This window comes from Blennius ocellaris, assembly GCF_963422515.1.
Source record: "Blennius ocellaris genome assembly, chromosome: 13".
Taxonomy (NCBI): domain Eukaryota; kingdom Metazoa; phylum Chordata; class Actinopteri; order Blenniiformes; family Blenniidae; genus Blennius; species Blennius ocellaris.
In genome coordinates this window covers 7,719,753-7,741,113 of record NC_137662.1, presented here as the reverse complement: position 1 = coordinate 7,741,113, position 21,361 = coordinate 7,719,753, and the positions used below count along the sequence as shown (strand labels likewise).

The window sequence follows — 21,361 nt, the reverse complement described above, 5'->3', positions numbered from 1 at the left end:
CATTTGAAATCTATTGTGATTTTTTCCTCAGGATTATAAGATTAAAAGTCCCATTCCTAACTTTAAAGTCTGAACCTCTCCTTATCTTTACCTCAGGATTACAAAATTAGACCAAATGTCTTACTTTGCTGATAATTCAGAAAAAATCAGATCAGTCTTATGAGAAAATTGTCAGAATATACTATTTTTGGGAAAACGTAATTTTTTAGAACCATCGATGATCATACCACGGGGCTTGCGTGTGCATCTGAACATGACTAACGGAGAAAACTTGATGAAATGTTGATAAACTGTCAATGCGCGTCGTTACTGAACCCAGGGGAAACCCGTCCGATAATGGAAGCAGGGTCCTGCGAGCGCGTGTTTACGTCGCACGGGCCCTTTAAGACGGTCCCGTGTTTCCATTGGCGCGGTGACGTCAGAGCTGAAGGACTCCGGCAGCCTATCCCCTCTGCACGGTGGACGGCGGAGGTCTAAGCACAGCGGCGTCCTGCTTCAGGAGAGGGACCCTTCCAACCAGCGAGCCGGAACCCCGAGGCGCCCTCCGTGGATTAAGAAAAAAAGGAAAAGAAACGGGAACTTTTAACGATGGCTCTGAGCGGGGAAAAGTAGCGAGCACGCGCCGAGCCGCCCGCCGTCTCCGGAGCTCCGCACTGCAAAGCAACAACTCCCGGTGGTAGATGCACGGCCACTGAAAAAAATATGCTCCAGCCGAGCCGCCTCAACGCCGGCTGCAGATCCCCCGTGTTTTAACCCGCTCCGCTGAGACACTCCTCGGATTCAGCTGCGTTTTATTTCATTTAAATATTTTTTCTTTTTTACCTGTAAAGTCTGCGGTTGAAGTCCCTCCTTCCTTCCTTCATTCCTTCCTTCCTTCCTTCCTTCTCCCCTTCCTTCCTCCCTTCCCTCCTCGGACCACCTGCGGGAGAGAAATTATGGCAGGGAAGCTGACAGCAGCGCAGGGCTCGGGAATACTGCTGGTCACCGCCAACGTGGGATCCCTGTTCGAAGACGTGAGTGCACCCCCCCCCCACCCCCCATTGATGAATGTTCCCCTCTTGTTGTGTTCATGAGCATCTCAGCTGGTCACGACGCGCGTGTCTCAGATGTGACGTCCAGGTGTCACCGCAGGAAACACGCGGGCCTCTCTCGCGCTGCTCTGCAGATGTGTCCCGGCTGGCGAGGTGGTTCCATGTGGAGATCCACCTGCACGTCACTGTCACTCAGATGCTTGCTTCTCTGCTGATGATCGCCATGACTGGAGACGGGCGGCATGCTTACACCCATTGTTTTGAGTGTTTTTTGTCGTTTGTACTTTTTTCTATTTTGTGTGGAGGGGGGTCATTCATATCAAATCTGTTCTGCAGTATGATGTCACTGATCAACACTGCTCCCAACATCTCGGCCTGTCCAAAAATGCTTTGCAACAAGGCAGTACAACAGTAGTGTTTGAGTATTCCTGTTCAAGATCTGACCAGAGTCCATGTAAACAGCACATCAGGTTGCTTATCCTTTGACCTCTGCGCTCACATCTGTTAGTCACTGTCACCATGTGCCGCTTCACACAAGGTGTTTTGAGCAAATCGACTTTGGATGTTGCTGCAACAACATCCAAAAAAATCGCCTCTTGCTCATGTCTTTCTGATCAGAATCTGCAGAATATACAACGGTCTTGATAAGTTGAGCAAACAAAGACATCTTTACTTTTTTATTTCCGTACACTTGTTGGCGAAGCTGGATGTTGGATCCTGTGCGTCATGACTAATGTGTATGATACGTTGACGATAATAACGATGACTGTATCCAGTGTTCGTGTAAATGGGACAATCAGACCTGAGAACAATGCGGCCATGTAATCACAGCCACCGACGCCACGGTGTAAATGAGCCTGGGTTTTGCTGTTGTGGGAAATGTTAAGGTGAACCAGCAAAATACGAAGTTTGTTTTCTCAGAAAGGGACATGTTTTTTTTTTCTTTCTTTTTTCAGTCCGTAGAGCAAATTTACCACTTCAGTCATCTCAAGGCAATTTTCATGATCTGACACATTCACCCACTCACTCACACAGTCATCGGGGACTGAACCGCCAACATTAGGATGATAAAGCAAGCTGTTCTACCTATTAATCCGCAGGTATTCATACTTGGTATCTGGTAATACACAGGAGTCGGGTGTACTGGACTTCTGCAAGCCGCTGTTATTCGAAGTTATTACATGTTATTAGAAGTGCAGCGAGTCCTCAGGTTTGTGAAGAATTAGTCGTGGGACGACGTAAACTGTCAACAGTCGCTGCAGTTTGCGGGGAATCCTCGATCCCGGGTTTACGATCTGGGTGATCCTCTTTCCCTGCCCGCAGCCTATTTACATTGTTGTTGGAACAAGCAGCAGCCGAGCTGAAATCCTGTGTGAGGATGGGCGTGTTGGGCCTCTCAAGGAGTGTCTGTACACGTTACTGAGTGATGCCTGTTCGCTGTCGACACGCGTTCCCACCTTGTCTGCGTAAGGCGGTCACCCGGCGCTCTTCAGCTCCCGACATTAAGAACAGTGGAACGCTTCAGCGACAAACAAAAAGTGTCACTTCGGTGTTGTGTCAACAAGGAGTCCTTTCTCCTCCTCCTCCTCTCCGTCTCTCTTCCTCTTCTCTCCCGCCTGAAATGCTGAGCCTAAACATGAGGGAAGCGCCTACTCCCTCGCTGGAGTAAGTCTAAATATAGCCCGCCTCTCACCAGCACCACGCTTTGGGTGTCTTGTGAATCCCTTTTTTTTTTTTTCCTTCCCCTCTCCTTTCCCTCGACCAGACTCCTAACAGCCCGAGCTGAAATGCGAGTTTGTGAGCGTGTTTCCTGCTCTGAGTGCAAGTGTCCGGTCACATATAAGGCGATCTATACTCTCCAACGTGCTGGCACCCCCTTATGATGAATATGTGGGCTGAATGAAGCCTTTGTGGGCCGCTTTTGATGCTACTATTAGAAATGCTGTCTGTGGTTGTGTGGAACATGCGCACCCTGACGATCGCGTGGAAAAGATTATTTTTGAAACCGAACGTAAACCTAACAAAAAAGAAATGGAGCTCGAGTTGGACTCCCGTGCGCCTCAACTTCAAAAAAAGTAGGGAAGAAGATTGACAATAGAAGTAAAATTCAAGCGTAGAGGATTAAAGAAAAACCAAACAAAAGAATTGCAGGATATCTAATTTGATTACTGAGGGCATGTTTACTCAACAATGTTTCAAGTGAAGATTCATCGCTTTCGTTTCAGAATGGTTTCACCTTTATACAGCAACATTCTGCACAACGCTGTTCGTTTGACGAGGGCGTGTAAACGGGCATTCGTACGGACAGACGAACAAGCTGGACTGTTGTGTCCGGGTGTCTCAACTGTTAAACTGCCAAGTCCCAGGAGATTATGGGCTGGTTGTCGTGACATGTCGGGAGTTGTTGTTGCCACTGTCCATTGTTATTGCCTGTTACATGACGACGGAACCCAAGCGTTTTCCAAAAAGTTGCATTTTCAGTGAGTCTGAGCATCGTTGTCGTGTCCAGATCCACTGAAAGTTTTGCATTTTCACTGGAAATCGTTGCCCTGCAAACGGGCCCGCTTGATTAAATTGGGTTCAAAGTTCAGCTATTTCAAACATAAAACTACTTCCTTCACTGCCTCAGTCTGCAGATGTGGGTGTTTGAACAAGGAGGGCCACTCAAGTAATCATGAAAGCCTTTATTGTAAAATATACAGAAGACTTGCTGAAAGTGTACCAGCAAAGAGGATGAACGGAACAAAAAGTCAAGTGCTAATCACTTCAAGATATTGATGTAAGTTAGTTTCACTCTTGTGAAACGGCTCAGCAGTGTCACATTGTAAAAACTTTACAAAATTGTTGTGGACACAGTCTACAAGTGGCATATTTGTGACTTGCCCACCCAAAAAATAAAGAAATTAAGATGGGAAAAAAAACACATTAATGAAGTCAGTGCTATAGTCTTTCTTCATCTGATTTGATCATAAGCCTACAATGGTTAGATTAGTACCATTATTATTGTTGCCTTTAACCATTTTGACATGAAATAATCTGATTATCTTCATCGTGGATTAATGCAATCAAATCATTACATGTCCGACTAGTTGCTGATGGGTTTTCTTAAAGTCTGCTTATAGAAACTATTTCAGTTCAGAAATTCAAATCCTCCACGTGTTTCTTTGCAAAAGCCTCCATCCTCAGGATGTTTGATATTCTGCAGTCCTCGCTTGTAATTTGACCCCAGCCCCATCAATGTGCTTGCGGCCTGCCGTGCTTGTGACCGGCAGATGTAAATAAATAGCTTTTGATTGAGTTTAGTCTTTATTTTGGATTCCGACAGAAACGTGAAGCGCGGCTGTTTGGGAAGACCTTCTTGCTCTGACTCTATTGAACGTCACCTTTTCAGTTGCCCGTTTACACATTTCATGGTTGTTCCCTGGAGCGCCATGCTGCGGGTCGTCCAAAGGGGAAACGACACACTAATGATAAGAGCCTTGCGGGGCCTCTTATCATGAGTCGGTAATTTCTTCCTCTGATGAGATGTTGTTTTCCTGTGAACTGTCCGTGCTCCCCAAGCGTGGACCAGTATTCCCCTGAGTACGTCATCCGAACGGACGTCATCCGAGCGGAAGAAAACCCTCGTCAGCCGTGCTGCCGGCTCGATCCGCCAATGAAGCCCCGCCGGTCAGCCTCGACGTGTCTGTAAACTCATTTGAATTTTCCTCAGACTTACAGTGTTTTTTTTTTAACCACGCCTGAGTCAAAAGACAAACCGTCTCTGAGCTCCGCCTGGCGTTGACCCTCGACCGATTGTAATCACGAGAGCAAACGTCGCCTCGTCTCCTTCTCAGAGCAGCCATCGAGATTCAAACTCTGCCTGCCCGTGGTCGAGCCTCTTTTACCAAGCATGCCCCTCCTGTTCTCTTCCTCTGCGGTTTGTCTTCTCCTTTCTTTGCGCCTCACACGTATCGACTCCTGATCCCTTCCCCTGTGTCTTGCGAAGCTACAACTCGACAATGATTGTGGGGAGAATGCGACCACGTCTCGTCTCGCGGCTTCCCTCTCTTTCTCCGCTTGAACCTGCTCGTTGGCCTCGACCGCACTTGTTGACCGGGCGGTGACGGCTGAAGCTGCGGCATGCATTATGCAGCGTCTTCATGAAGAAAGACTGCAGGAGTCCCCCGGGTCCAGCTGGATCCCTGATCCCCAAGTCCCCCTTGATACATAATTAAACACAGATGGAGCCGTTAATGATCCCGCCGCCGGTGTAAGCCGACACCCTGAGGTCTGCTCGCGGCTTCCGCAGTGGCATAGTGGAACACGCTTTAAAACAATTAGTGTTCAACATGTTCAGTTGTTAAATGACTTGTAGGAAGACACAATAGAAAGGATGCAGTTTTGGACATAGACATTTCTTTTTTTTTTCGAAGAGTTGTCTTTTCTTGCACCACAGCACACGTAGCCTAAAAGCCAACGGTAAGTTGTAATCCACTTGGGAAAGTCCTGTTTAGAAAGAAAGCAAGTGTTTTTGTTTCAGTGTTGGTTTGTTTGAACGGGTGGACGCCGTGCCGGCTGTACTCGGGCGTCACCAAATAAAAACACTGACACCCGAAGCACAGGCTTCACTTAAAGAAAAAAGAAAAACGTTGATCTATTGGATCAGCAAGTCCGAACGAAAGCGCAATTATTGAAATACCAGTTTGAGGAAAAAACCTTGACGAACTACTCAACTGTTGCATGAAATCTTCCACCTGCAGCGCATGTCCTCTTTAAGTAGCACAGAGATGAAACGTATCCACAGACCAGCCTGTGCAGACTTGCCGGTCTTGCCTCACTTAAGCTTCTTGGGCTGGAATTGAGTTGATTTAGTATTCTCCAAAACCCAAAGTCCGTGAGGTTTAAAAAGCCTGCACTGAGCAGAGAGCGCTTAAGCCGAGTATGTCAGCCACCAACCTAAGCCTCGACGTTGTTTTTAACTCTCTCATGGCCAATGTACTTGGCCGAATAGGAAAAGAAGTGAAACAAACTCGGTGACGCGCATGTATGTATGAAAAGCATGAAGTTAATTCGGTGGTTGATCGAATTAATCTATAGTGGGCCGTCAAGGTGAAAGTGTTGCAGAAAAATGTAATGTTTAATTGAAGCAGCACACAGCATTGTGTAATTGAGGATAATACCTCGTGACAGAACTGTGGCAGGCGTGTAAAGTCGCATTACTTTGCATATGCATTCATGAGCGCCCAACGTGTTTGAAACATTTTCGAACATTGATCCACTTGTCAACACTTTCATACATTATCTTGCATTATGTAACACTATTTCTGTGTTACAGCTTTGTCCAAATAGAGCATCGCAGCTTTAATCGAAGTAAAGGTTTTGGAATAGAGCAAAAGCTGGATTTTCTTTGTTTTTTTATTACCTTGAAAATCTTATCAATAAACGTGTTTGACAGCATTTTAGAAACTGTTCGCAAATTCCTAATGGGAAACTGGTATGAGTCTGAATTCTCCTGTTTGTTTCAGAAATTCCTGTATATGTCTCACGATACAGAAATGACTGGATTATGTCTTGGGGGGAAATGTAAGCGGACTTGTAATAAGAATTGGTAACGCCTCTTCAGGTTATGCAGGGCAGATTGAAGAAGAGGCTTTTTAAGAATTCTGAATTATTCAATAAATGGAACTCTCTCGTGGTAATTTAGCCAATTCACTTCCTGAGCAGTCGTCGGGAAGCAATAGCCACTCTGTGTACTGCGCTGCATAAAGTTTACATAGCTGCAGGCAACTTCTCGCTGTCATGCCGGAGCCGGAGATGTGCTTCTCCTCGTCTTCGTTTTGAGGCCAGACCTCTTCCTAAATATGGTGACCCGCTGACCTGCCGCCCGGTGCGGTGCCCCCCATCACCTCCTGAGTAAAGACTCGAGCGGAAGTGAGACATTTCTGCCCCCCAAAAGGCAAGAAAAGCTACCAAACCTCTCCTTGTTGGTTGTAGAGAACTACATCATAGGTTCAATTTGAGTGTCTTCATCTATTATCTGATGTCCTGCGGTGTCTGGCTCTGGCTGCTTGCCAGCATTGGAGCGACGGCGTCGTCTTTTTGGAGATCCTCCAGTGGAGAGCTCAGCCGGGTTCAGGCCAGTTATTAAGAATATGAGTGAAAGATGCCAGCTCCTTGGTCGTCTGAAGGCTGATTTGACGTATCCGCTTCACAATTCATACGTTGGTTTCCGGAGCTCCCTTTGCACGTCGGGTTTCATCACATTCACATCACTAGTGTGCCAAGGTGAGGCGACCATATGGTGATGCAATAAATTGCTGGTTGTTTTTTTTTTGTGTCCTCTAACTTCCTTTCCCTGCCTCCTCTGCCCACAGACAGCTCATTAGCTCTGGCTGTCAGCGGCCGGACTCTACTGAGCTGGCATGTTTACACCACTGGAGATGGAACAGAGCAGGGGGGAAAAAACCCCCCAAAAAAACCCATCCTCATACCTGCCTCAGCTTGTCCTCAAACCCACAGTGACTATTTGTGGTATGTGTGCCTGTGCGGCGGGGAGCGGTATTTGTGAGGTCCCTGTGATTAGCACCCATGACCCCCGCGGCTAATTAGTGGCTCATTTCCTTTTTTAAACGCGCGGAGATGGATGGTCTCGCAGCCAGCGCGCTCTCCGGAAAAAATAAATATAGCCTTCAGTCACATGGCACATGGTAGTGAATTCCCCGACTGAATAATGTAATTGAGCATTTGTGTATTTATAGCGCTGGCGGTAGTAGCGCGAGTGTGTGATCCCAGACATGACGCCGTGTTGATCGTCGAGACGGCGCAAGTCAACAACGCACAAGTGGAGTTATTTAACAGTTGCAGCCTGAGCACGATGACCAAACGCTTCGTCCGACGGCTCCATATTGATTTTATTTTATTTTTTTGTGGTTCCAAAATAGTTTCTAAAGAGTTGCTGCAGGACTGGAAAAGTTTATGAAAGAAAGATCACATGATTCTATTTCTGTGCTCCCTCCTGCATCACGTCATACCGCAGAATTAGAATTTCAAAGGCAATAGATGTCGGAAAGTTCCCGCCAGATATAGTATAGATATTGAATAGTCCAATTCTAAACAAAGGACATTCATCGAGGTATTTTACCTTTTTAAATAAGTTAAATATGGCAGTATTTGATGGTACTTGAATGGTGAAACTGCTTCAGCTTCGTCTTTATAACGGTATAAACAATCAGGAATATACAGATTTTCATTTGCTTAGTTTGCAGATCCTTGTTAAGATTCTGTCCCGTTTTCTTGTAAATGGCTGACAGATTAAAATGTCATGTGGCGCTCGCCATGATTAGCAGTACGTGTGTTGGATTCGTAAGCTGAAATGACACCTCGCTGGTTGGAGGATATAAGAATGCTTTTGTTCATGTGGTGTGAAGGCTGCATTCTGTCGCACATTTGGACTGACTTCTCAGCTTTTGATTCGTTGGCATTGTGAGTTAAAATACATGCGGCCAAAGAGGACTGCAATGTTTCACAAAACGTTAATGCTCATTGTTTTCTGCTCATAGTGATTACTCCAGAGGGATTCATTGAATTGTAATTTGTACAAATTCCTGGATACCTTAGACCAGCGGTTCCCGACCTGGGGTTCCAGAACCCCTGGAGGCTTTTCCTGCCCGATCAAAATTGTATTTGTACATGAGAGTGGGCACGTCCACCAGCATTTGGCTTCAATGTTTTGATAAAGCTGAGATCAGAGAGGTAATCGGGAAAACCCTCAAAGAAATAAAAAATCTTTAGAAGTACTTTATCAATGCAGATTTTGAAGGTAGCACTCTTTTGTGTGTACGATAAGTTTCATTTGTAGTTTGTTTGAGAAGTGGGAAGATGCGAGTCCAGCAGCCTACTGTGTGTCTTATCTGTCAGGGCAATATAGTTTCTTCTTAGCGCTGAAGTATGGTGTCAGGCGTTTACGACAAGATTTAATGTATAAGTATTGGAAATAGACTCCTGGAACACTTTTCTCACTGTCGGACAGGTTCAAGGACGGCCGTTGCCATGGTCTTCCAACCAAAGACAACTTGCCATAAAATTCTGACAAGTGTCAGAAATTGGTTGCGATCATCCCAGAGTCACTGAGATAATTCAATTAGTTTGTCAAAACCGTTTCCTTAAAGTTGCGTCTTCAGTGCCTCCAAGCACCGTAGGGATTGACAACTTTCAGCAACGTGAGGGCGACAGAAGAACCCTGTCCTTATCTGAGCTTCTCAGGCACGTTTTTCACCTGAATATGCATTTAATACGTCGGTAATTGCAGAGTACAATTGAGCCGATACTCTATAGATCACGCCACAGCCACTCAAGCTGAGTGGAGGTTTTCTGTGGGGGAATTTTGCTCTTTCTGCTGCCTCCCGTTGTCTCTGTCACACTGTCTTCTCTGTTTTCTCCACACAGTCTCTCTCCATGGCGTGTGTGCCAAACTCTCTGACAACAGTCAAGAGAGTTTGTGGTAGCAGAAAGCAGCCCGGTGCTCATACTTTTAGCGTTCAACTCCAATTTATTTTTGGCCACAACCACGCAATTTAAATAAAATCATCCCGCTGAAAAGTGGCGATGGGGAAATTCTGGGCTTCATGCTAATCCTCTGGAAGCCCCAGTGTTGGAAATGTAAGACAGATTTTTTTTTTTTTTTTTTTTTTTAGCTGTTCTGTTCTGCAGTTTTATTCATGTTTTCTCTGAGAGAATTAAATTGTTCTGTAAAAGAATCTGTTCTGTACGACCACTGTATTCTGCCATTGTCTTGTGACAAACTTTTTTTTTCTTTTTCATTTTTCTGTTTAAGATTGAAGGAAAACTGTATTTGCTTTGTATTTCTTTTCCAATTTCAAACTTTACCCTTTATATGGTTACATGGTTCAGATTTAGTTGACGTTTTCATATTTATTATCTTGATGTTTCATCTTTATTCCTTGCCTTTTCTTTGTATTCCCAACGTTTTGTTGTTTTCTGTTATACCCAACATTTCTGACAATTTCCTTTTTGACGCTATTCCTGGTGTTTTTCTACTACTTCTGATGTATTTCATGCTGATTTTGGACATTTTGCCTTTTTCCTCTGTTTTTTTTCTTTTGTTGTTTCTTCACATTGCCTTGGCTCTCAGTACTCATGGATACATTTGAATTACTACTACACACATATAATTTTTTGGACTTTGTTGTTGTCCTTGCTTTATTTTTTTGTTAACTTGCCATTAAAATGTATGCAGAAAGAAATGGCGCAGAATCATTAATCACATTTCTAGGGATGAAAGTGAATGTGAATGGGGTTCCTGGGACAGTAGAATTGTTATCCGAGACAGATGGGTGTTTTTATTAATGCAGATTAGCTTCCTATCAGTGAACTTTGGATATTGTCTTGACTTTTGACCCAGTTTCTTTTTTGTTGGCTTGGTTCTTGACTCGGCATGGGGAAATTACAGTCCGACATCTTTCTCTTTTTGAGCAGTTAATGTAGTTGCATTTCCAAACCAGGACAAGCCTGAGGTCCTTTTTTTTTGATACACTACACAGACGCTTGTGTTTGTAGGCACCCCCATGACTTTTTGGGCTGCTGTTTGCTTTCTGTTTGGAAAAAGAAAAGGAGGATCGATCCTACCAATGAAAAGCCTTTGTGACATCCTGGTTCTCACACACAAAATATGCAGCCGCTCTCTGAACTAGACAGGACGGCTTATAGGGTCTCTCCCTGGAGAAATGACGCACTCGCAGGCATACATGTGAACTCAGACATAGACGTCCACACCAACTCGCTCTAATTTATAACATAAGACAGGGGTTTTTACAGTGGCTCCACATGGCCGGCTTTCACTGGAGTTCATTGACCTCAGCTCAGGAGAGTTTTTGATAATGTGTGTGTGTGTGTGTGTGTGTGTGTGTGTGTGTGTGTGTGTGTGTGTGTGTGTGTGTGTGTGTGTGTGTGTGTGTGTGTGTGTGTGTGTGTGTGTGTGTGTGTGTGTGTGTGTGTGTGTGTGTGTGTGTGTGTGTGTGTGTGTGTGTGTGTGTGTGTGTGTGTGTGTGGAGTGTGACAATGAACAGCCAGGCCCCATTGGACCCAGATAAGGAACTGGGATAAGGGGTGGGAGTGTCGACGCCAAGCTAGGAAAGTTTGGGCCCATTCCAAGAACCATAATTGTCCAGGATGGGAAAACCAGTGAGGGAACCCCCCCCCACCCCCACCCACCCACCCACACATCCTGAATCTATTTCATAGGAGTCAATGAAGGGACAGCAGCAGTGGTTCAATAACATGAAGTGCCATTGGATACATAGAATTGAAGCTTCCCGCCTCTAAACAAAGTAAAGTTCAGGAAAGGTGAGACGATGTGTAGAACTTGTATCAGGTTGAGATAATTTACATTAAGCGAGATAGTTTTTGATGCAGTCATTTAGTATGATATGGTCATTGTTTCCAATAAAAGAGAGTTTTGCAGCTAGTTTGGTTATTTGGTAATCCATCAGTACGACCTTGTAGAGATCTACCAATCTGTCAAGTTGCGGAAAATCGTTCCTCAATGTAAAAATGTTAGACCTGTGAAGGGCTAACCATGATGATCTAGGAGGCCAAAGGTTAACGCTTCATGCAAATGAGATTTAAATGTAATTGCATCCTCATTCATTTCCACTTTACAAACCGTCCCAACCTGTTTGCTCAAATATTCCATTCTTGTTCTTCACATCCGATGTTTTCTTTCAGTGCAAAAGCACGAGTGTAACACACTTAGAGTAATTAACAAAGCTCATTAATCGCAGACTCGCAAATCGAGGAGACATTTAGGAGCTGTAAAGTGTTTAAGAGGTGTATAATTGGATTTATTGCTCGCCAGCAGAGCGGGACGCAGGTCTGATTCTCAGACGCTTTGACAACTGCGGAACGTGTCGCCAACTTCCGAATCAAGAGTGTTCTTTTTAGGTAGTCGGTGTGAATTGGCTGGCTTCCTCATGCAGTAGCAGTAACCGCGTTATTTGAATGACTTTATGCATTTGCATTCATGGAAAAACTTGGGCTTCTTGCATAATGAGGTTGGAACAAACGCTCTCTTCTTGTGAGTTTAAACCTTTGAAGCGATGAGGGGATATTGATATTGATATTGTTATTGAACGCATCGCCAAACACCAGGCACCGTGCATGACTCATGTTAACAACATGATCATTTGAACATGGGACAATGCTAAATATTGCCACAGCCACATGAGTTTTGATAAATACAAACATTTAACATCGGTGCTAGGATATCTGTTCTTGACAATAACGGTGCTCTTTCTCTCGTCGCAAATTCATCACCGTGATTTTGGTTTGGAGTTTGGGTTTGACGTTCATAACGACTTGACGTGTTGAAGGAAGTTTCAAGATGGTACTTAATACTTTTAGTCGAGGGCCAAATGAGGGTAAATAATACTAGATAGTTGTTGGTAGACAATTTAGAAAAGATCCCTTCACGCGCGTTAAACGACAATTGCAAAGTTTAGAGACGACTTTCTGCTCCATGCGTGTTTTGTTTGCTCATGTGAGAAACATGGATAAACACGCAAAGTTACTATTCTTTCATCTTTTAGTTAGAACCACACAGAACAGCCTTTCGGTCCAACCTGCATCAATGAGTTCAGGTCCTGTACGACCTCTCACTCATTCACTGTCTCGGATCACTTTGGACAGGTCGTGCAGACTGGGACCAGTTTTTCTGCTTCTGATGCTTCACCGTCGAGGACAAAATGTTCGCTCACCGTCTCATACAACCCACCTGCTTCGAGGCAGAAGAATCGTGCTACTGACTGATATTGACGTTAAGATGGTGTAAAATGGCATAGAGACATATATGCTTAAATTAACCGATCCTTTATAAAAAATGTTCACCACGTATCACAAATCTATCGTCATCGCATTAATAACATTCGTAATAAACATCACGAAAGATGTCAGCTTTCATTTGATCCAAAAAGAAAAGGCAACAACCAAAGCACAAAGCACAATGGCGTCAACGTCATTCCTTATTGTTTATTTGTTGTTTCTTATATGTGTTGAAGAGACGGAGGACAAACATTTGTCAGCTTTTTGTTGAATGCTCTATGGAAGAACTACGAATCAACTCAAGCCATCAAAGTTAAAATAGTGTTTTGACAGACTTCAGCTGACCTCATCTCTGCTGTGACTGAAGCACAGACGATTGTGTTGACAGTCACCAGGCTGAGGTTTTTCCTTCTGTTCACACGGGTACTTGCGCTTGGAAACTTCACAGCTTCTTGCTTTGCCATGAAACCAGTTAAAACTCCCCCCATTTACAGTTTGGTAGCTTTGTGTTCAATACCCAGAGTTCAGGCTTTACCCACACGAGTGGTTGGAGAAGCTCTCAGAAAGAGGTTGATGCTTTTTTATAATCGTCGACTTATTGCCATGAAGTCTGTTTCTACCTGGGTCAGCGTTGTTTATCAAAGGAATTTGGCTTCCCGTCGGCTTGTGAACCTTTAAGGGGTGTGTTTAGCGGCGCTTACTTAGCGACAGCAATACCTTCAGGTTCACTTCCACAGAAGCTTCCTTATGCATGCGTATTGTTCAGTGATTCGCTGGAATTCAACTTTAAAATGTCACTTTGACTTCACAACAAGACGTTTCGCGAGAGATCCATTTAAGTACCAACCTGGTGAAAATTAAAGATTTTGAAGCCTTTTTTTTTGTTTACAAGGAGAAATCATCTTATTAAAACTTTATTTTGCTTTATTTAAGCTTTATTTTGTTCCAGAAAGAAATTATGCTTCTAATATTAACATCACAATATATAAAAAATGAAGATAATGAAAGGCATACTGCATCCCCCTTTAGATGCCCTTGTCAGCCAACATCATTGCATTGCATCATAAAGCCCCGCTCACATGCTGCCGCTTATTTAACAGGTGGTTTTATCCTTCGTATTTGCCTTCTGAGTCTTTATTGCTCAGCTGTAAATCACATCAGCATCTCTGAAGGGCAGAGCGTTGAGCTCCACATGTCAAGTTTTTGTCCCACAGAATCTTCCGAGACGTACAGCGATTAAACTCGTTCTACAAGTCGGACTGAAATGTAAGGTTTGGAATCGGCGAGAAGGTGTTTATGCGCTTTTCACCGGCAGGCTTTCACATGTTGGCCTGTGAGGACCGGCTCTCCAGCTTCTCTCCCTCCAGGCCCCCCCTGCTGAGCGGAGCGCTCTCCTCTCGACCCCCCCCCCCCACACACACACACACACACACACACACACACACACATATTCCCAGCAGGACGGGTGTTGTCTTTGATGGTGATTGCCTATTGTCTCTTGTTCTTGTACAGTCAGACTTGGAATATTTCCTTATTAAAGCTATTGTTTTTTTTATTTTTGTCAGTGAGGCCCCAGCCCAAAAAAAGCACACATTAGGTCTGCTGAAGTTATTAAGCGTGGCCTGGGACTGACCATGCTTATGACTTCCTGGTAGCCTTTTGCCTGATAGGATTTCCTGCTCTGGTTGGTACTCCGACAATCTTTGCTTCTATAAATATTTGGCATGACTTGGTCACACACACCCATTCCAAATCCAATGACAAGGAAATTCGGCTAATTTCTTCTGTGTACCTCCAGCAGTTTTTGGGAAAATTACATATTTGTTGGGTTTTAGATGTAATGACTCTCCTCTATTCTCTTGGAAGTTTCTGGAGTCGGAGGAGACAAATGGCAATATTAGGGTTAGGGGAAATATTGCCTCATTTCTTCTCTGATGTTACGACTTTGAGCTGCTCGGTAGTTTGAGCTCTCTTTCTTTTCCAATTTAGAAAGTGGTAAATCTCGCTTCAACAGAACTTAGAGCTTTACAGTCTCCTAACAGGATATATAAATATATTTATTTATTGGGGTGACGCTTCGACGATGTTGTTGATGACGCCATGTTTTTGGATTGTGGTGGAATTTGCTTTGGCTTCGAGACCTGGTTGTGTCGACAATTTTTTCAAATGATGTTTTTTTTGTTTTAAAGACACAGCTTTGTTTATTATCTTTTACACCAATGTACATCGCCGTTTACCCAACAACGCTCTATAGTCTTTTAATTTGGTAGAGGAGCTGGTGGAGGCTCAGCTGATATCCCGCCGCAACAGTTTCCCGCTGTGTTTCCTCCAACACGTGATCGGTCTGAGAGGCTCCCAACAACTTTATTTCTTTCTTTTCTTTACTTCAGTTGCAGACCACGGTGCCAGGAAGCAATGGCCCTCAGCCTCAGTTCACTGGTGATCCAATTTTTCACCTTTTGCGAATGAAAAAAAGAAGGAAGATGCTCAGCTGGAGTTTCAAAGGTGGCGGTTGTGGTGGAAACCGAACCAGCACTGGAACCCGCTTTGTGGGGAAAGGCGCCGGTGTCTCCTCATCCAAACAAGGTGTTTTTTTTAAATGGGCTCAGATTCTTCAAGGACGTCTTATTGTTTTCTTCTTGATTTACTCCACGTCCTTTCTGGCTTTACTGGGCCTGGCCTGCAACGCTCACGAGCGTGTCCTCCGTCACTGAGCGCCACGTCTGCTTTCTCTCAACAAATTCCTCCAACCATCGCCTCACGGTTTGACATCCTCCGGCTCCCATTTATAGAACGCCACAAAACATAATAAACACTTGCCACCGGTGCGTTCCGCCTCCGTCCCGCTGTGACGCCGTGGCTGCAGATGTGTAAATGCACTGCAGTGTTTTTGTTTTTGTGCCCGGGTGGATGTGGCGCTGCATCCAGAGAGCCGGTGAGGCGCAGCTTGCAGAGGACGGCTGCAGCGGCGAACGAGCTCGGCGCCTGCTCTAATTACTGCATCATTAGTCCTCCCACTCACAGCTCCGAAAACCAAGACCCGAAGCAGCAGACAGCCAGGAGTATAACATTCAGCGAAACATCCAAGCCTGATGTCATCGCCGTGTTTTAACACTTTTTTTTTTATTACCGACCGCGGCGTGCTTGATGTCGCTCACACGCATCCACATACAATCTCGCAGCAGTTTTGAGGATCTCTGTGTTTATTACATGATCATTAGAGAGACTGATCAGCTCCTGTTTACCAGTGCAGGCAGCATATAAATAAATAACAGTCACTGACTCACGTCATGACACACAGTCAAAACACAATCTCAGGACATTTTAGACTGGTAAGATAACAGGAATGCTTCGGGGCCCGTTTACACGACAACGGTTTCAACAAAAACCCCCCGTACTGTTTTGGGTGTCCGTTTACACGACAAAGGTGCTTGAAGCCGCAGAAACCGCAACAATATTATAGTATCATTATAGTTATTTGGTAGAAGCGAAGCTGAAAAGGTCGAAATTAAGCAGCTCTGTGTTCATGTGTCCCATTTTCGAACCACTGGGTGGAGGTTGGACCACTCCCTGCTGATTTGCCCTCATATTTCCAAACCATAGTGGAAGCTCTGCTGGTTTTCCAGAAAATATGTGTGTGAGAATGTGTGTGTGGTCCATTCTCACCACTCCATAACATCCCCCCCCCCCCCCCCCAGACCCTTTAAAGAGAGGGTAATTGCTCCGTCTTCCCCCGAGCAACAGTGAAGTTTCCACTGCGGACAACTTGAACAATGGCGACCCTCCTGTTCTCCGCACCACCTCTCCCTGTCTTCCACCCGCTATATATAGACCTCCACCACGAGTGGATCTTTGTCTAAGACATCCTATTATTTCTTCACGGTGTTCCTGCTGAATTGCCCGACAGTGGAGCAGCTACTGTGGCAGGATAACACTCGGTGTCACCCACATTTTTTTCCCTCTCTGTGAGAAGGGAGAAGACATAACAAAGAATCCATTCACATTTTGCATTCAATAGCAAGGTTTTAATGACTTGTGCTTCTAATTTTGAACCATCTATGTGTACAATGCTTGGTTGTTACTTTTTTTAGCAATAGATGCAGCTGAACAGTAAACATGTGTGGAACAAATGCCTTAAGGAGTTGACATTCGTAGTAATCCAAACCTGATAACAGTAACCCAAATAGGATTTCTTGTACTGGATTCATAGAACAAATCCTGCATTTCTAATTCAACGTCTGCGAAATAAGGTGCATCACTTTTGCAATGACCGTCTAATTCGCAATAAATACAAACCTTTAGGTCGATGATAATAAATTGATGCTTTAAGATTTGTTCTTACAAATAACACTGTGCTTTTCTCTTGCCTCGAATTTGCAGCAGCTGTGGCTGGATCGTGGTTATATTGATTTTTTTTTTTTCGGTTGCAGCTCCTTTGCTGGTGAATTGTGTGTTATTAAAAACAACAAGAAAAGTTTATTAAACACCAACTAATTGTGGAGCATGTTGGGGTCAAGGGGTTGTCAAACTAAACTATACAACTACAATAAAACCAGGCCTCACTGTGTATTAACTAAAGAAATAAACTCAAACAAAAGTGATTCGTTGATCTAACAAATGAGAGCTCAAACCAAAAGTAACTACAGTAGTGACGAGGCTGATGACACCTGGAGGGCTGGAGGGAAAAACACACCCACAAGCAAAACTTGACATGTTACAATCACATATCTGTCTGCAGTTTCTAATATTTTTTATAGTTGTATTATAACATTTAGAGCTCTTCAGGTTGAATTTGGATCGAATCAAACGCTTAAATCTACATCTTGTTACTCAAGACGCGCCTGACGGTTCAGTGGACTTTATTCGTGAAACGCACAAAACCGTAGCTGGAGCACTAACCTGGATTTCAACAGCCAAAGTGACGAGTGGAGCAGCGGTTTCCACTGGCCAACTGAATCGGCCTCCGATAAAAGACCTCGCACTTGGCCGGCACACACACTCACACACACTTGTCTGGAGGGTCATTCTGGCCACTTGCCTGCAGTCTGTCAACACTCTGAAGACAAGTGTCCGTTCATCTCCCGTCCCCTGCAGGCCGGCGGGCCAGAGTAGAGTCGCCGGTCGGCATGCCGGCCAAACAGATGGCAGCGTCTCCACCTTGCCTGCTTCGCGGGGTTTTATTACCCAATTTGGAGAGCCGCAGGCGAGTTAGAACGGGCAAGATGAATGCCCTGCTGAGGAGGGAGTACATTTATCCACCTGCTAATGCTCCTCATTTAGCTTTTATAGGTATTTGCTTTTGTCCATATGACAGATGGAAGCCTTGTTAAATAGTGTAAGTAAAATTTGTAGATGTATGTCCCTGGTAAAACTCCAGGCCCGGTGTGTCGGCGAGGTTATAGAAACATTCCGCTGATAGCGAGGGGGGAAAAAACACACACACACACACTATTTAAAGCTGTCCGGTGGGCATAAAATAGACAGACAGAAAACAGCAGAGGGCTTTACAAGGTTTGGCACCTGTTTGGAGAGCAAGTCTTGTAAAACGATCTGAAACTTATTGCCCGGCCGTTCCTGCATGAGGTGGATATTCATCATCTTTATATCCATAGGTACAGAGACATTCATCTGTTTCACAAGTCGGGTGTTTGGACCGTTACACCTCTGGGCTTGTGAGCTCCACGACTGCATGCATCAGTCCACTTCAGTTTGACTGTTAAAACATCTGCAATTACATTGGTTGGGTTTTTATCTCGACAGTTCTCAGGTGTTTAGTTACAACCTACGATTGGTGGGTTAGGCGAATGTAATAATTCACTTCCGATTGTCTTCCTCCCGCCTTTGAATTTCTAAAGTGAAGATTTACCAAAAGAATGGACCAAATCAATGAATGTGCGTTTCTCAGGTTTTAGTGACTACACCTAGGGAAAAATTTGTAAATTCCCCCCCCACCCCACCACCACCACCAAGTTGATTAGACAGAACAAGACTGGGAAACACTGAAGTGTTTTTGTCTTTCTAATGTTTTAGATTCATTTCATATAAACTGGATTGAGACTATGATGAATATTTTAGGTTTCTCTGCAATTAAAGGGAAATGGAAATAAAAACACTCACAGATTTTCCAACATTCTGTTTTAAGCAGAGTCCACAACTGAAGAAGAAATACCCTCTCAATAAATATTCACCCTTTTGGAGATTAATTTGTATAAACTAGTTGGCTATTACTAACCTGGCTGATCCTGGTTGGTGTATAGTTTTTGCAGAATTGTGTCCAGTTCTTATTCATTCAACAGGTTTGAAGCTGAATAAATTCTCACCCAGTCCATCAAGTTGGCAAAAGCAGAAAACAAAATGCACAAGGCGATACGTCAAGCTTTCCATTATTGTCTGAATGTGAAAGGTTTTCCAACTATAAATTCCACCAGGCGGCAAGAGAACATTCAGAAACTACTTTACCCATTGAGATCCCTTTAGTTTTTCGAGAGTACTTTGAAGCTGCTCTTGCAGAAACATCAATCTCCTTCAAGTGAAAGCTCTCGGCCACGAAAAGTTAAAGGCTGGGAAGCTCCGGTGTTTGCTCCCTCTTTGACTGTGGACTTTTTTCAGTGGGAAAAAAAAAGATAAGTAGAGCTTAAGTGGTGTGAAAGCTCCTGTGTTTGCACTCTCGACTCTTAAGTTCATAACACCGGGTGTTGGTTTGGACTGGGACACCTTTTCTGTCCCTTCTGTGCTCGTGTTGACACACATGGATTCAAACCTTATGGCAATGAGACGCAGGAGGCTTGACAAGTGTCTTATCTGATTGGTTGTTGTGATGTGTTAAGAGACACTTAAGGAGAAAGATGGGCCTCTGGCTTTCCTGTCCGTCATGTTTCCTGCTTCCCATTTCGTGAATCTGATGAGTTTCTCCTGACATGGCAGAAATCAAGTGTCAGAGCAGCTTCTGATGTTGACGTTCTGGACGGGCAACATGTTCCCCCACATTATAAAAGATTATGATAATGGGATTCATCAGAGCTAAATGAATTGTAGCTGTCCAGATAAGCTGATTGAATCAACATCGTTAAGTGTGATGACAGTAATGAGTGCAGGGCGACCGTTTGCACTTTGTAGGACTGGAGCGTCTGTGTCCTACAACTGTAAAAACCTCTTGTAAAAATAAAGAAAGTCTACAATTGTGACTTCCTGAGAGGCGTTCGGGTTACCAAGAAATTGGGGTCAGCCAGTCTGTCATCCGCTCCACTTTCCAAAGCGCCAGCACAAATCGATTATAGTTATTACCATTTAGTCCGGAATGTGTCCGATCTGTTCATTCTAATCACATGAATTCACGGAAGACACTGTTCCTCTTCTTGGTTTTCATTTATTAAAAGAAGAAGAAAAAAAAAAGAAATCATTCAGACGTGTGCGTCAACCTACGAGTGGACATGTGGATGTGCTTGTTTCCTATTTACCTCGGTGGTGGTGGTGGTGGCGGAGGGGAGTCCACTCCCACTGTAATAATTCACATGTGTGTGTGTGTGTGTGTGTGTGTGTGTGTGTGTGTGTGTGTGTGTGTAACTCAGTGAAGTGTCTCCGCCATGGGCTGTTTGAGTTCCAGTGAAACGGTTCAGTTTTCTGGGAGACGAGTCAGCGCGTCTCCGGGCGGCGGCCGTTCGTGAGTGTGGAAGAACTTTGCATCTGGAACAGAGAGATTACGCTCAACTTTGTCTTTGTCTCAATTCCTGTTTACACGTGTGTGGCGATGCCCTGTCCTCACGCCTTATCCTGTGTGTGTGTGTGTGTGTGTGTGTGTGTGTGTGTGTGTGTGTGTGTGTGTGTGTGTGTGTGTGTGTGTGTGTGTGTGTGTGTGTGTGTGTGTGTGTGTGTGTGTGTGTGTGTGTGTGTGTGTGTGTGTGTGTGTGTGTGTGTGTGTGTGTGTGTGTGTGTGTGTGTGTGTGTGTGTGTGTGTGTGGCTGCTTGCACTTTCACCCTCCTCCATTTCTTCTTATAGGAACGTATGTGTGGAAGGTCAGCAGAGAGACTTCACTGCCTGCCACATATGATGAGATATATCAGGGGATGAATGGGCCTGGGCCCCCGAGTAGATAGGGATCCGAGTACTTCCATCTGTAAAGCTGATGAAGTGTTTTTTTTTTTTTGGTTTTGTTTTTAAAGGAGGGATTCAGAACCAAAGCAGGTCAGGATGCTGTTTTGCAGTCTGCTCGTTGGCCATTTTTCAGGAGAACAGTGTTATTTTCATTGTCTGCCTACATCACTGCTCCCACTCAACTGTTCCTCCGGTCTTGTCTTGTCACGGTAAATTCGAAACAACCAAAAACACTGTTGGTTTATTTAAATCGCTGTTTTGCAAACCTGATGCACTTACACATCTTAAAATAGTACGTGTACCGTAGTTTTAATTACATTCAGCATAGCTTTTTTTCTAAACGGCTCAACGTCTTCAAAGTGACGTGACCAAATCTGGTCAATAAGAAAATCGGCAAGCGCTTTGCTTCTGACTCGCACGC

The 21,361-nt window shown here is 44.4% G+C and overlaps 1 protein-coding gene across 1 annotated transcript in view; it reads left to right on the top strand.

Annotated features, from left to right (window-relative positions):
* Positions 1-478: 478 nt before the first annotated feature.
* Positions 479-21,361, top strand: part of inpp5a (inositol polyphosphate-5-phosphatase A) — a 155,299-nt gene continuing 134,416 nt past the window's right edge. Inside the window, exon 1 of the mRNA XM_080507389.1 lies at positions 479-1,013. Coding sequence (XP_080363515.1) covers positions 936-1,013 — 78 coding nt within the window. The 5' untranslated portion in view covers positions 479-935. The remainder of the gene's footprint in view (positions 1,014-21,361) is intronic.